Below are 15646 nucleotides of genomic sequence, written 5' to 3' on the forward strand. Positions count from 1 at the left end.
TGTTTCGTCACGCTGCCCTGGTCGCTGCCACCTGGCATGGACCATTAGGCGTTCTGCCATGTTGGCACTGCGTGGGCAGGAACAGCAGATGCTTCTGCCGAACTCTAGCTGTTAAAATACCCACACATAGTTTAGCTTAACGCAGCGCAGGAAGATGTGTTTTGTTGTGTCAAAGTCAATCTGAGAAACAGTGCATCAGTGGATATTAACGGTTTGAAGGGCTGCACTTAAATAATTGTAAATCATGGAGAAACAGAGTGCAGCCAAGTTCCTGTTGATACGTTGATTTAGGCTTTACATCTTGAGAATCAACCCAGTGATCTACTTCAAATGAGACCAATAATCTCTGCTCCCACATGGAGTGAATTATGAAGAGTCAGAAGAGGCTGATAAGCCTGTTTGATCTTGGCATGCCGAAGCCACAATAAAGGAAACAAAGGCCTTTGGATCTGAGGCTGAGGCACTAACCACAGTGATGATGAGTGTGTGTGTGTGTGCGTGCGCACTAATAAACGTGTATGACAAAGTAAGAGACAGAGAGTCTTCAGACAGGAAGCTCATATTTCAAGAGAGATCCGGTTTTATTTTTTGTATGCAACTCATGCTTCACAGATTTTTTCCCTGCTATTCTTCTAAATATCAACAGCAACAACTTCAATTTCATGTCAAGAGAAGCAAACACGATCCGCACAACAAAAAGCTCCCAGTGAAAGGATTTATTAACATGTGAACTTTTCGAGGCCGACACGCTTTTCTTCATTCTTGTATTTTGTAAGTCGCCATCTTAAACATACAAAAACAAACACAGCAGGTACCAAAAAAAAAAAAAGGAAAAAAAAAGTTGATTAAGTAAGATACACTTTATTCATCCCGTGAGGGGAACTTCAGATTTGTACTCTGTGGTTAAACATGACACACACATTGCTGAAACAAACACATGCACAAACAGGATTCTGTGGAAGTGCAACAATGAGAGATGTCAGCGTCAGGGGGTAACACAGCGGGCGCTCCTAAGCTGCTGGGATTCAATGCATTGCTCGAGGACACCTTGGCTGTGCTCAGGAAGAGAACCGGCACCTCTTCAGCTACCAGACCAATCTCCAGGTTTGGTCCACACCAGCACTTGAACATGGCCATCCTCTGGTTCCCAACCCAAGTCGCTACAGACTGAGCTACTGCCGCACCTGCAGTTCTGTAGAACACAGAGATCTATAACACACAGTTAAAGATCCATTACACACAGAGAACAATAAACATCAATATGCATGCACATAAACAAAAGTGATGCTACAATGAGCAGGAATGCAAAACTTACACAGCTGTTTCCAAGACGATCATTTTGTAGTTCTTAAGACAAACTCATCCATGTATATATTATTTTTAATTTGGGCCTTTTCACCTTTATTAGAGAAGACAGCTGAAGAGAGACCTGAGACTCCTGCTAGGAGGAGAGAGAGAGGGAGGGGGAGGGGGGGGGGGTCATATGCAGCAAAGGGCCATGGTGGGATTCAAACCCACAGCAGCCGCGATGAGGGATGTAGCCGCAACATAACCGCTAGGTATGTAATGTCATGCTAGGATCTATTTTCATTCAATCAATATCTGTTGGAAGTCGAGTCATTGATAAAGATCACTGACAAACACGTAAAGCAGTTTGAAATGTAAAAATCAAAATATGTTTGAAGACTTTTCAGTCATTTATGTCCGTTATGATTCTGTAAGTTAACACTTAAAAAATCCTTCCATAATGTTGACTTTATTGATCTGTCTGAAAATCTTAAACTACGACTACAGAAAGACGTCTGAGGATGCTAACCCCAGTGCAGTGTATTCATTCAACACTTTCCTTCAACTTTCTTTATTGCATGTCTGTTTGTCTATCTGGCTGTATGTAAACATCAAGACAGTTCAAGACCAACATATTGAACATATACAATATGGGGGGCGGGGGGGGATGATAATAGAGTAGTAGAAATTAATCATATCGTTGTTACAAAAAAATGCTACATGGTCTTGAGATTGTATTGCACTTTTCAAACTAAACACATCCACACACTGATGGTCGATGTCTTATGTAAAGACACCATCAGAAGTAACTAATCCTTTCATACACTGACGAAGCAGCGGGTTCGGTGCCTTGCTCAACGACACATCGGACATGTTGCTGCAGGAGTTGGGGATCAAACCCTCAACCTTCCGTATTATACCCACAATACATTGATCTACTGTGGCCAAAATACGTACTTAAAAACATTCACATTTCCGAAACCACGTGAGTAACGCATCGATCAGGACAACTTTGTTTTAAAGTTGATTTTTAAAAAAATATTAAATCCACTCAACCTGAGAATAATTCTTCTGACTCATACTGAGCAAATATTTTTGAATTGTCAAACGTTTACACAGCGATGTGAGTTGTATCAGATGTAAAACATTAGATTTGTTGCTTTTGTTCCTGAGCGAGCTCCACTTTATTTTTGTGAAGTGTTGGCTGTAGGACCGGATCGAGCCACTATGGATATTCTCTTCTTGTTGTTTGCTTAGTTTATGTATATTTTTATTACACGATAAATGATAGATGATAAATGAAGATAAAAGCTGTTCATCTTAATACTGAGATTTTGTGCATAAAAGAGGCCGGACTCCTCGATGATGTGAACCTGCATTAGTAAACGCTTCTCTGCAACGTTCGGTCTACTCCCTCCCTCCTCTGTGGTCCGACGTGACCCCCACCCACCCCGACAGCTTCTCACAAAAACAAAGGAGCTTAAAGTGATTTTAAATCAAACTTAAAAAGAAAAAAAAAAGGGATGAAACAATCCAAATGGTCAGCCTAATTTAATGGGACAGAGTGTGGAAGGAGCTAAATGGATAACCAAACGCAGAGTGGGCTTGTGAGTGGGAGGGTGCTGGATGAAGTCAGGGATATTTCAGCATCCCTCGGTGGTTTAGCCTGCTGACAGGAAGGAGAGCGAGAGAAAAAACTGTGGCGTGAGAGACAGTGAGGGAGGTGGTGTTGGAGGAGGGTGAGGGGTAATTAAACCAGCGACTCAACGGTTGTACATGTAGAGCATATGGAGAGATGAGAGAGAGAGAGAAGGACAAAAGCGGTGTGGTTATTTGAATCGTCGGTCCCCCAGCCTGTTTGGACAGGCAGGATTTGCATGTTGGGTTTTCAGCTGGAGCCCCGGGGTAGGGTGGGGTGGGGTGGAAACAGTCCTCTTCATGGTGCTCAGGGTGTGGCTGCTGCTGCTGCTGCTGCTCGGGGTACACCACTTTTCTTCGACAGGGGCAGGTGGGTGAGTAAGAGGGGGAGTCGTCTGACCTGAAGACGCCGACGTCGTTTTATCTTTTTACAACCATCAGAAAACAGCTCTGACATGAAAAACACCTGAATTACATCACGTCATTAACAGGCATTCAAACAGTTGGACTGACTGCTTCATGTATTTCACAGATTTTTGACTTTTTAATGCAACCCCAAAATAACACGAATCATTCATTTTTATTTTGAGCAAGTTAGAAAAACAGTCAAGACGAATATCTTTGAATTCGCTCTTTGTGCATCAAATGTTAAGTGTTACTCCTAAAAATAAAACTTCTGTTCTTATAAAGCTACATTTATAAACAAGATTGCATAAATACTCTACAGCGCACAGAGGACGGTTAGCTTGGTATCTGAAAATGGAGATGATGTCAGTGTGAGGAGAGTAAACCAGTAATGTGATGAGCGTTTGGATGTGAAACTCAAGACGGAGAAATCGGGCTTGTGATGGACCTCTCCTCGTCGCTCTTTCCTCGGCTGACATGTGAGATTCTTCTGAGGCCTGAGGGTCAACACCGGCCCAGCGTGGTCAAGATTGATCGTATTTCAAAAAAAGAAAACCAGGAGACTGCAGATCCTCGTTTTAACAGACTTTATTTTAAGCAGAGGAGTGAGAAAAAACTGTGCATACATATTTAAAACAACACAAGAAATACAGAGAATTACAAGTCCAGATATAAACAAGAGTATCTCGACAAGCATGCACACACGCATTCAGACAGGCATGCCAAAAGGGGGCTCCCTTATGGAACAGGACATCCTGAAACTGCCAAGAAAAACACTCAGTCAGCCAGCGAGCCATTCCAGTGTTATCCAATGATTTTTGCTTTAATGATGAGGAAAAAAGCTCGAAAAAGAAAAAAGCTCTAAATAAACCTGAGGCTTTGTGGCAAAAAAGATCCACTGGTCAAGCAATGATTTCCAGCTTTGCATAATCACCAATTTGTGGCCCCTTAGTAAAAAATAAAAAATCCCCAATAAAATGCAGCTTCCTCTGAGAAAAAAAAAAAAAAAAAAGTGGATATTGAGAAACAAAAGAAAGTACTCGGATTAGAGAAGAGGGAAGTGTAAAAGGGAAGGGGAGAGCCGAGCGAGCACTGTGTGTACCATACCTAGGACTGGGTGTCACAATGTGATGTGTTGCAATAAGGTGTGTACTGTCTGGATTCTCTGGAAATTCAAGAGGACAGAGCCAACTCACACACACACACACACACACGTACACGCACACACATATACAGAGGTACACCACTGACATCACTACATCTGCATTTGCAAACATGAGAAGACACAGTTCCCCCCACATAAAACCACAAAAACCCTCACGGACGTCAGCAAGGAGGAAATAAACAATAGAGCCATGTCTCAATGCTACAGGAGCGGTTGGGATAAAGGGAAGTGACATCGCAGCGGCAGCACACACACACACACACACGCACACACACACGCGCACACACACCTTTAAAAATGGGAACTGATGCTAACTGAAACAATGACAGTAACAGAAAGGAGGACAAAACAGGATGCTGGTCAGATGAGAGAGCCCGAAATGTCAGACAGCCTACAGACTGTTGTCGCCTTGAAATCTTAACAGCCAACACCAGTCTGATAAGCTATCTGACAGGCCGAGAGAGTGACGAACGCATGTACAGACAACAATGAAAAGAGAGAGAGAGAAAAAAAAAATCCTAATTCCACTTACCATGACAGGAGAGAAAAAAGGGAGATGTAAAATGTTCTGACTAGAGCTGGCGCAGAGCGCAGGGTTCAGCCCGCTCAACAGTACCCCTCTGTTTTGAATCTACTCGAGTGATTCGTCTCCTGGCTCCGTGACTGGGGCAGTGCAACGAGTTCATTCGAAGGTTCAGCTGAGGTAACGGCACAGACGCTTTTCACTGTGCTGTGCTTGAGGTTTTCTCTCTCTCTCTCAGTCCCTCCCTCTCTCCCTCCCTCCCTCCCTCCCTCCCTCCTGCTTGCGCCTGCTCTAGCGCCCACTGTGCTCAGTCCAGCGTAGCACAGCGGCGCTACAGAGAGGGAGAAAATAGCACGTTTCTCCGGCGAATAAAAGGGGGGGAAAAGGAGAAAGAACGAAAGCTGACGTGATTAAAAAAGAAAAAAAGGAGCGACTGTATTAAATGACGAGCTTTGCTTTAAGAGAGGCTCCGGTGATGTCAAACATTTGCTCGCTGTCCTCGTCTCGTGTAAAAAGGATTAAAAAATAAACCTGACAAGTAAAGACAAAAGACAAACAGGACGCACACTGTTTTTAGCTACTATCTGCTATCGCACCACTTCCACGCAGACTCCTACTGCAGTCTATTAACAGAGCAAAATCAGCTTTAATCCATAAAAGATAAAAGGGGGGAAACAAATGTGGCAGCCACGCAGCCGACTATCTCGCTGCTCTCTCTCTCTCTCTCTCTCACAAACACAGGCACGCACACAAGCAGAGTCGTAGATGTGATTCAATATACGGCTGCATCTGGTAAAGTAGCCCCCGGGCTGACTCATGTGCTCTCTTCCTGGAAGCAGAACAATAAGGGCAGACAAAGGGACCAGCAGGGCGATCCATGGCCCATTTATCATTTAAAATCCAAAAAGTAGAACGACACTGGATTCACAAAAAGAAGCGGTCCATGACCAGGACGGGACGATCACTCGCATCACGACTCCAACTGACTCGGGAGCTCTACACAGATTCAGCCAAACAACTCGACAGAACAGCACAGAATAACTTATCATTAAAGCAGCAAGGGTACATAATGCATACTTTATTTAACAAAGAAACAGCACTAGCTTATTTCAATCTGGAGTCTCTACAGTCATATGAGACTTGTTGGTCCAAGGATCACACAGTGCAGCGTAAAAACAGCCAGCATCTTCCTCTCACGTGCTCACGAGTATCTAAAGGCAACGGCGATGTCTCACGCAACCCGACAAGCACCTACCTTAACGAAAACAACCGCACAAAAGCACTACCGCACACAAAGCACTCAAAAAGAGCAAGACTAATGGAAGTCCAAGTTCAACGTAAACATGTTGCTACGGAAAGGAAAAGAGAAACCAGATGGAGGCGGACACGAAGCGGCAGAAAATGTGGAGGCATCAGCGGGAGCGAAGTGATGCGAGCCTCTGAAGTTCGCGATACGATCGCGTGCCGGCCTTCACTCCGTCTTCCCCACAGAGAATTTCTCCTGCTGCTTGCGCTTGGCGTAGCTCTGCGCCATGGAGTTGACAATGGAGCAGACAAAGAAGCATACCATGATGACCACAACCTTCTCGAAGAGCCACGGCAGCCAGCTCTCCTCCTGCCAGAGAGAACCACAGAGAACACAGAGAGGAGCTCGGTCAGTACGCTCAGGGCCACCCCCCCCCCCCTCCTCCTCCTCCTCCTCTTTCACCCCACACCCTGCTCTCTCCCCTCTCTGCTCCTGATGCTGTAGGCTAGGTGGGGATCCAGCTCCATGTGCAGGACAGATAGAGATCAGGGGTAATAAAACACGCGGCAGCCCCCACCGTCCTCCCCTCCGAACGCCCCCGTTGACCCCAGCCTGCAGCCTGCCTCCACCAAGTTAAATTGCCTTGCTTCTCTCCTGTAACTGCAGGAGGCTCAAGTTACAAGAAAAAAGGAACATTGTTCTAGAAAATGCCTTAATCTGTCCTTGTGCAACTCCTTTTTTCGTTCTCCTGCCTCGTAAGGCGCATAAAAAAAGCAAACCCGTTTTCAATGAATCAGACGGAGAAAGAGGGAGTGAGGAGCTTTGAAAGAGAACTACAACTGGCTCTTTTTGTTCTAGACTGGGGGGTTTTGATGGATTGTCACTGACGGAGGTTGAGGTGAAGGGGGGGGGGGGGGGGGGGGGGTGGTGGGGGGGGGACAGAGGCCCCCACCCTGGTCTACAGTCAGTGCTGGGTTCAGGCGGGGCACTGAGTGCAAGTGTGTGTGTGACACATAGGGGAGTGACCACACTCACACACACACTCCAATTGGTGAGATGGAGCATGAGTCAGCACGCCCCGCGCTACAGTAGTACAGTTCAATACAACCAGACCCCACACTGGCCCCTCTCCCCCCCCCCCCCCTTTTCTCCTCCCCCTCCAGCCCGCCCAGTGCAGCCCCGAGCTACTCTGTCATTCTGGTCCTAAACAAGCCCCTGTAATCTACTGTAACACCACGGGTTAGAATAAAAAAATAAAAAACATAAAAATCTTATAAACATGAAATTAAGTTTAACATTTTAAATGAAACGGGGAGGAAGGGTGAAACAGCATGAATGTGTTCTTTAGAGGAAAATAGGTCACAGAGAGAAATAAAAGAAGGCTTAGATAAAGAGAAGAAAGGGACTTCAAGAAGAGAAAAAAAGAGGAGGGAGAAGGAGTGAAAGAGGCAAAAGTAAGGGGGCCACATTCTTTCCTTGGCGCGCACATGTGAATGAATAGAGGCTCTGAGGCCCCCCGTACTTACAGTCGGGATCCCCTCTCCGGCGTGATGGTGCAGTTTGGCCTTCTGGGCCTCCAAGTACTCCCTGAAGGGCTTCTGCAGTGCCGCACCCAGAAGAGGAACAGATCTGCCTCCACCAACAGAGAAAGAGAGAGAGAGAGAGAGGAGGGAGATAGAAGGTGGAGAGGAAAAGGAGGGAAAGAGGGAGGGAAGGACGAGGAGAGATAGAAAGAAAGAGAGAGAGAGAGAGGAAGGGAAGGAGGAGGAGGAGGAGGAGGAGGGGGGGGGGCACAAATCACGTCACATCATTGTTACTCACCAGCCCAAGGGCAGCAACAAAGGAAGGCATGCTGTCCTGTGTCCTGTCCACTGTCGTCGGTCTCCCCTGCTTCCTCTCTCCCCTCCGAGGAGGGAGAGAGAGAAAGACGGCGAGAGCAACGAGTGCAATCCCTTCACTGCTCATCCCCACACACACACACACACACGCACACACACATGAACCCACACGCATGTAAAGAGAAGGACAAAAACAAGTACAGGCTTTGCTGTAGAAAAACAAAGCTGCTACAAAAAAAAACCTAAAACAGTAAAAAAAAAGAAAAGAAATAAAAAAAAGAAAGGCTGAAGTTAACTGATCTTCATACAGCAGCAGTAGTCACCCACATTCTCCCGCTCTCCTCTCCTCTCCTCTCCTCTTGTACACACACACATACGCCGCTTCCTCTCTCTCTCTCTCTCTCTCACACACACACATCGGTGAACTCGTTCAACTCCCCTGCAGTGCCTCCTCTGCCGCTGCAGCGAGGAGAAATGAATGACTTCTCAGAACTCTCACATTTATCACAGGCGGTTCCTGTAAGAACTGGTTTCAGCCAATTAATGAGGAAGTGAAGCTGTGTTATCACTGGTCGAAGCCTGGAGGGGGGATGGCCCACAGGGGGAGGGTGCTAAATAAGACAGCCCATATTAGGAAAACCCTTTACGAGATTTAACCCCCCCCCTCCCCCCCCACACACACACAAGCACACACCACCACCCTCTTCGTACATCCACACGCAAAGAAAAAAAAAAAAGACGCGAGTGTGCAGAGAATGCCTGAGAATAGCGAATCAGTGGCCCATCCCTCGGCTGGAGTTAGTGATTAATCACTAAACAAATACATACTAAAGACCCCTCACTTGTGCTCCTATACACAGTCAATTACATCCCCTCAACCAGTGTTTCTAAAGCCTCCACCTTTGTTCACGTCTCAGAGGCCTCACACACACACACACACACACACACCACAGGTTTAAGGGCAGGTTTGCGTGGGCTCTCGTGTCACATACGGTTGAGTTTATGGCTGATAACTTTCTCCGAGGGAGGCAAAGTCATTTCCGTCCCTTCCTTACCTCAACACACACACACACACCCACACACACACACACACACACACACACACACACACCTTGATAATGGTGAGAAAAAAACCCCAAGGTTGTGTTAAATGATTGAGTTTACAACAAGGAAGGTGTTTGGTAATGATTAACCACGTAATGGATATCCTACATGTGAATGGGCATCAAGGAGACGGGAAGTCTAGCAGATGGATCATGCGTTAAATTACACAAAAGGAAATGGTCAGGAGTATCAAAAATCAAGAGAGGACTTTTGTGTGTGTGTGTGTGTGTGTGTGTGTGTGTGTGTGTGTGTTTGTTTTTGGAGGGAAACAAAGCCTTCCAGATTCCCCATCCCCCCCCAACTTTAAAAAAGACTTTTATATCTACAAAGTAAGATTGAGAAAAAACATCAAACCTGAATCTGAGTATGAAGAAGGCAAAGACAGATGAGAGACAAAGGGGAAACAAGAGTTGTAAGCAAACAGGCGAGAACAAAGAGCAAGAGAAAGAGTTTTGAGAAATGGCGGGCGAATCATCTCCTACACGATGAGCAACACTGAGTCATGAGCCCGGGCAAATCCAGCAACAAAGACGCTGAAAGCTAGCAGTCGAAAACAGGTTTTAATGGCTCACAGTCACCAGCGTCTCTCCGTCTGTCTCTCTTTTGAAATTAAAAATCTTATCCTTTTCTGCTTTTTTTTTTTTTTTTAAAGGGGGGGGAAGATCTGCTTCCACCTTCTGCAGGACATGATGGATTTCTACTGTAGATGGTTTCATAATTTACAAGCCGTGAGTATCTGAGCTGCACTTCTCTGGTTTTAAACCTTTCATAAGTCTGACAAAGATTTCAGAGCCTGAGCATGCATCAAATAAAAATATCATTAATATCATGAGATGTTACAGCTTCAGGATTAAAGGTTATTTATTTTAAATGTTCAGTAAAAGAGAATAAAATCTAAAAGAATAAGAAACTTTATTTGCCAGGTATGTTTAACACACAAGGAACTTAACTTTGGTAGATGATGCTCTCTCTCTCTTTACAATGTAAACATTAAAAAATAACAATTAGCTAAAAATATAAGCAGGTGATAAAGACTAATATGGACAAGACTAAGAGGATTTTTTAACTTCTGAAACTTGAAAAAGACAAAGAATAATAATTAAAAAAAACAGGAGCGGATATTTCAAAGAGCTAGAAGATGTAATTTAGTAAAAATGAAATCTCAGTGTTTGACTCTAATTTGCTTCTTTAAAATCGTTCAGCACTGCTTCATATGAATCCTGAGTTTTAAGTAAGAATCAAAGAAAGCTCCTGATTTGAGCCTCTTTCTGGTCAGTCAGACTCAGAGACATAAATCACTCTTTTTACAGCCTCTTCCCAACATACAGGCAGCTTTTTAAACGCTTTGAAAATCCAGCCTAAAAAGTCTTTGTTAATTATAAAAGATTACAATCTCGTCTCAGTCTTTCAAAGAAAAATTAAGAAATGTTAAAGTTCTCTCTGAAAAGAAAGCGCGCATGTAAATCTATAAAACGTTCAAATAAATCTGTCTCAAAATAAAAACTGATTGTAAATTAACAGAAACTAAAAAATGTGCAAAAGTTAAAATCATTCTTTTCATCTCTTTTCTTATTTAATGTGACAGTGAAAAGATGAAATCATCTTTTTAAAGTTCGTGTTCTAAAAATCATGAAAGCAAATAACTTTAGTGTGAGGTATGAACAGAAAAAAATGGATCCATATAAACGTGACTTTTCTCCTTTATTTCTTTATGTTAGAAAACAAAGAGACATTAAAAAGTGTCATAAAAAGTCTGAAAGTGTAGGTGTTTTTTTTATCACCATTAAAAGCTTTCAAACTTCGTCACAGCTGCTCTCTGAATCAATCACAAGGAGAAGTGCTCAAAGCTGGAGGAGCTGAACTTTATGAGGGTTATAAAAATAATAAAAAAACTTCTAGTTCATCGATGTTCTCAGCATCAACCCCATCATTACTTTAGATATTTGATCTTTGATTTACCTGCACACACACACACACACACACACACACACACACACACACACGACTCATTAAAACACGCAGGCTGCAAACAAATCCTCGCAGCTTTAATTCATCACAGACTTTACCACTAAACCACTTTGTTAACTATATTTTTTTAAATGACAGATTCTGCAGAAAGGTTCAAATCTCTAAAATGATGATTATTTTTTAGTGTCTGAGTTTATTTCAGTCGTTGACCAAACGAAACAAGAAAACACAAATAAAGGAAAGGAGCAGACAAACACTCTTAATTAAGCTCTGTCGTTGTGTCTTAGAAGAAAACTGAGGGTTCAAATAGAAACAGAAATGAAAAGCTGCAGCATGAGAAACCCCAGTCTACAAATATAAATGTAGAGATTGGATTTGTGTGATCATCAGATCTGAGCAGCTTAAAAAGCAGATTTTCAATGAAAAGACAAAACAGAGATGTGCCACTCATACACACTTCAAGCCTCCGCCAGCTGAAGTTTTCATGATGACTGCGTCGTCACCTTATCAAAGACTGAATAAAAAGTGAAATCAATATTTATGAACGGGAGACGAGAGAAACCACATCAGCTCCGACATCTCGTGTGACGCCATCCGTGTGGTCACTCTTTCATCTTTATTAATCCCTCTCAGAGAGCTCGTTCAGTAATAATAATAAAAAAACAAACAACAACGATGTGATGAAGAAGTGTGTGACAGGTCGTGTCCGCCTGCAGCAGAGAGGAGACTAACCATTCATTAAAGTTGATTTAGAATTAAAGAATCAAACTTACACACACACACACACACACACACACACACACACACACACACACACACACAATCTAAATATGTAAGGTGAGGTGTTTTTGAAGATCACTTGCTGTCTACTAAAGAAACCAGAAAAAAAAGTAAACTACAACAGAGATAACTCTTACAACCAAAAAGACTACAATTATGGCGTAGAAAAGTCACTTTTCACAGAATCCAAAACAAGGGAAGGACATCCTTCTGTAGTTTATGTTCCTGTCAAAGTACTTGATAAAGTCTGCTGCATGAATAAAGCTTTGTATCCTCACTTCTGTTTTCATTCGGGGTTAAAACAGCGCCTGGTGTCGGCTGCAGCATCCCTCGCTCCATATCTGCAGAAAATCTTAAAATTAAAAAGTGTAGTTAAGACTAAAGAGCTTCACACCTGGATTCATCACTGTTTAACAACTCTACTCCTGATGTCATATGAACAGAGCAGTGAGCAGAAAAAAGTGTAAAAAAAATAAGAAATCCATCAAGTGCCATCAAGAGTGACAACATGAGGAGATATGGAGGGAAATCCCCTGATGTGTGCGCTTCCTGCTGCCTGATTATTACTGTAAAGAGTTAATCTGTGAGCTCCATCTCAGCCTCTCATTTTTTAATGATCTATCATTTCCTGCTGCCGTTCATCGGCTGTGGAGTGAGTCTGGATGTCCTGCGTGCTCGCTCTGTGAAGAACCAGGAGACAGAGGCCACCTCTGACCTGCGCGCCCCCCTTTCCTCTCTGAGGGCTGCACAACACTCCGCAGTCGCACTTTTTATGTTCTTTACGCTAATGAAATCCACAAATCAGATCACACACACAGGCACACACTCATGCCCTGACGCCACAGGCAGCGGAGTGATAGAGAACAAGGGCTCACATGACAGTCAAAGCCCAGCCAGGTCCGACTGGTTACAACATCATCACAACAACTGCTTAGGCAATCACCAGTGTTACCCAACGCTCCACAGGGCCACAGTTCACACCTAACACAACAGCAAGGCAAGGCGCACACTGCGGTTAGGCAGCACTCTGACCTGAGGCGAGCGCAGAACACTCCACGGGTACGTCTTTTTATCAGCTGGATGAATGAATGCTGATAGGATTGAGCTTTATTTCATGTGGAATCATGAGATAATGGAATTATGGGAGGAGAAGTGTGTCCCAACTTTAGGAAGGAAAATTTTGACTCACGTGCAAATGTTGTATGGTAATATCTGTGTGTGTGTGTGTGTGTGTGTGTGTGTGTGTGTGTGTGTTTGCCTGTCCCTCCTCCAGTTCAACGAGGATTTTTCCCAATGACTTCACCACTAAAGTATGGAGCCCACTCCTGGACGGAGATCCCCTTTTGCCCAGCGTGTTTATCACATCCCTGCTCCTCAGCCATCCATGTGTCAGCCTGTACACACACACACACACACACACACACACACACACACAAACACACACACACACACACACACAAGTTCGGACACATGCTATCCTCTAGGGAGCCTGCAGTGCTGCCAGGAAATCAGGGGGCACCAATTATAGCAGTCTATTATTCCTCTCACTTCCCAGACAGCCACATAAAACAGCCCTCCAACCTCATACGACCCCCCCTCACTTCCCCCTTAAGGTTCAGGTCCACATGCCCACATGGACCCTCTTGGTCTGGGTGTGGAGGTGTGTGTGGAGTTGCTGGGTCATTGGGTAACCAGGCCTGGACATGTCGAGTGGTGAGAAAAGGCTCGTTCAGTGAGTCAGATGTGACCAGAGACGCATCCACACGAGTCATGCAGCCGTTTGTAGAGCGGCAGTGACACACAGGCTGGAAATAGACGGAGGAGAAGAAGAGCTGAGGGCATTCACCAGATCCAAACACTGCTCTTTTCTTCTTCTGATGTCACACTCAGTGCTGCAGCAACGTCATACGACTTTGGCCAAAGCTTGAAAAAAGTAAAAACACGGATTATTTCACCGCTTTGTAACAAAAAAAAAGACAACAACTTATCAGAGTCTGGACAGACACTAGGCCACATATCGCTCAGGATTAAACAGCTCACTGCAGCTTCCTGGACGTGTTTTCCTTGATATATGCTTCCTGATGGATGATGCACACCTTTGCCATCATGCAGTGTAACTCAACCAAACAGTGCTGTGACCTCGGAGGCGGTTAAATGCTTCATTAGCTGATTTCTCAAAACCGGGGACATGACTCACAGCATGTCAGATTCCCATCATTTAAACCCAGAACTCAGTAAGACATGCCGTTCATCATTCTCTCTTTTGCTCGGAGGAAGGGCCCCTGAGTAACGGCCTTTATTTCCACATCAGAAAGACTGAGACACCCTCAAACACGCCAAGGGTTAAATTAACTCTTTTTTAAAATGTTGAATAAATACAAAAAACAGAAACATAACAAAGTACCAAGGTCAGACGCAGCACAGGGTGGAAAAAAAATGCACTTCTTGGAATATATGAGAACTTGAGACTGTTCGAAGCTTAACGGTTCAATAAGTTAAATAAATCTCACAAATCCAACAGCAGGTTAACCAGTGAAAACAAACGTGTGTGTGTGTGTGTGTGTGTGTGTGTGTGTGTAAGGGATTTTTTTTTCTAAGTGTATGTGGGGCATTATGGAAACCATGTGGTTCATCTGCACTGAGACTGACAGACAACCACAAAAGTGAGGTACAGTACATGTGAAGAGCCACAACATGCTGCACTACTTCCACTGCAATGCTATACAGGGAAGCAAAGGAGGGAGGGAGAAGCCATCTTTTATCCAAACACCAAGCATGAGCAGTTCATTATAAGAAGAGATAAAAGGTGTTACTGTGCACATGCAAATACAAATCAAACTTTTTAAACAGCCGTTCACCTTCAGATCCATCCAGCGAGTTTGACTTGAGAGTAAGTCAAAGTTAATGTCAGACGTGTGATGTATACGTACACGTTTGCTCGTGATCAATTCAAAATGTAATCCTGTGAGATCAAACAGATGTAACCGGAAAAATGTTGTCGTGATCAGAGATGAAATGTGTTGCAATTTTTCAGCATGTTGTAAAATGTTTGACATCCTAATCAAGATGTTAAGATGTTAAATGGGCCCGGGGCCCGGGGCCCGGGGCCCGGGGCCACCCCCCCCCCCCCCCCCCCAACTGCAGCTCTCTGACTGACTGATGACAATGATTAGGCAGAATATAAACAGACTAATAATTATAGATAAACAATAAAGACTGACATTAACTGATTCTAATTCATTTGATAGCGTACCAATTCACACAGCCCAGTAATTCATGTACTCTTATTTTTCACATTGTATGAGAGAAGTGGCTCAAGTGTCAAAAACACAAACACAATTTAAGAGCAACTTTAGGCTGTGAAATCTAACAGAGTCGATGATGCTCGTTTGAACGCTCAATTAAAGGCTGCCAACTCTGAAACTGACAGGACATGGATTCAGCATATCATTTAGTTTTTAAAGCGTCATTGTACTTTGGGTTTGGATGCTCAGTTGTGTCTCTTTACATCTTTCTGTGAAGTGTTTTTTTTTTTTTTTTTGCTCTACTGAATCTGCTTCTATTAAACATGTAAAACTTAAAAATGAGCTCCATCTCCAAACTCCCCGTGCAGAACATCAGCCTCATTCTTTTAGAAATATTTCAAATAAACTCATAATCTTATCAGTTTCACAAGGAGCCTTTCATTGCAG

At 43.8% G+C, this 15646-nt stretch overlaps 1 protein-coding gene and 1 long non-coding RNA gene across 5 annotated transcripts in view; both read right to left on the reverse strand.

Moving 5' to 3' along the window:
* Window positions 1-845: 845 nt before the first annotated feature.
* On the reverse strand, window positions 846-1214 carry LOC306832072. Its single transcript, XR_013780177.1, has 2 exons — window positions 1165-1214; window positions 846-1122 (listed from the first exon to the last, which is right to left on the reverse strand). It is a non-coding gene; the product is annotated as an uncharacterized lncRNA (long non-coding RNA).
* A 2688-nt stretch (window positions 1215-3902) lies between these two features.
* The window catches only part of LOC306831892 (vacuole membrane protein 1-like), a 71756-nt gene continuing 60012 nt past the window's right edge, over window positions 3903-15646 (reverse strand). For all 4 annotated transcript variants that reach the window (XM_079356152.1, XM_079356153.1, XM_079356154.1 and 1 more), the window contains 2 exons: window positions 7791-7893; window positions 3903-6633 (listed from right to left, as the gene is read on the reverse strand). In XM_079356152.1, the coding sequence (XP_079212278.1) occupies window positions 6490-6633; window positions 7791-7893 (247 nt within the window). In that variant the 3' untranslated portion in view covers window positions 3903-6489. The remainder of the gene's footprint in view (window positions 6634-7790; window positions 7894-15646) is intronic.

The sequence above is a fragment of the Symphodus melops genome (assembly GCF_947650265.1).
Source record: "Symphodus melops genome assembly, chromosome: 11".
Taxonomy (NCBI): domain Eukaryota; kingdom Metazoa; phylum Chordata; class Actinopteri; order Labriformes; family Labridae; genus Symphodus; species Symphodus melops.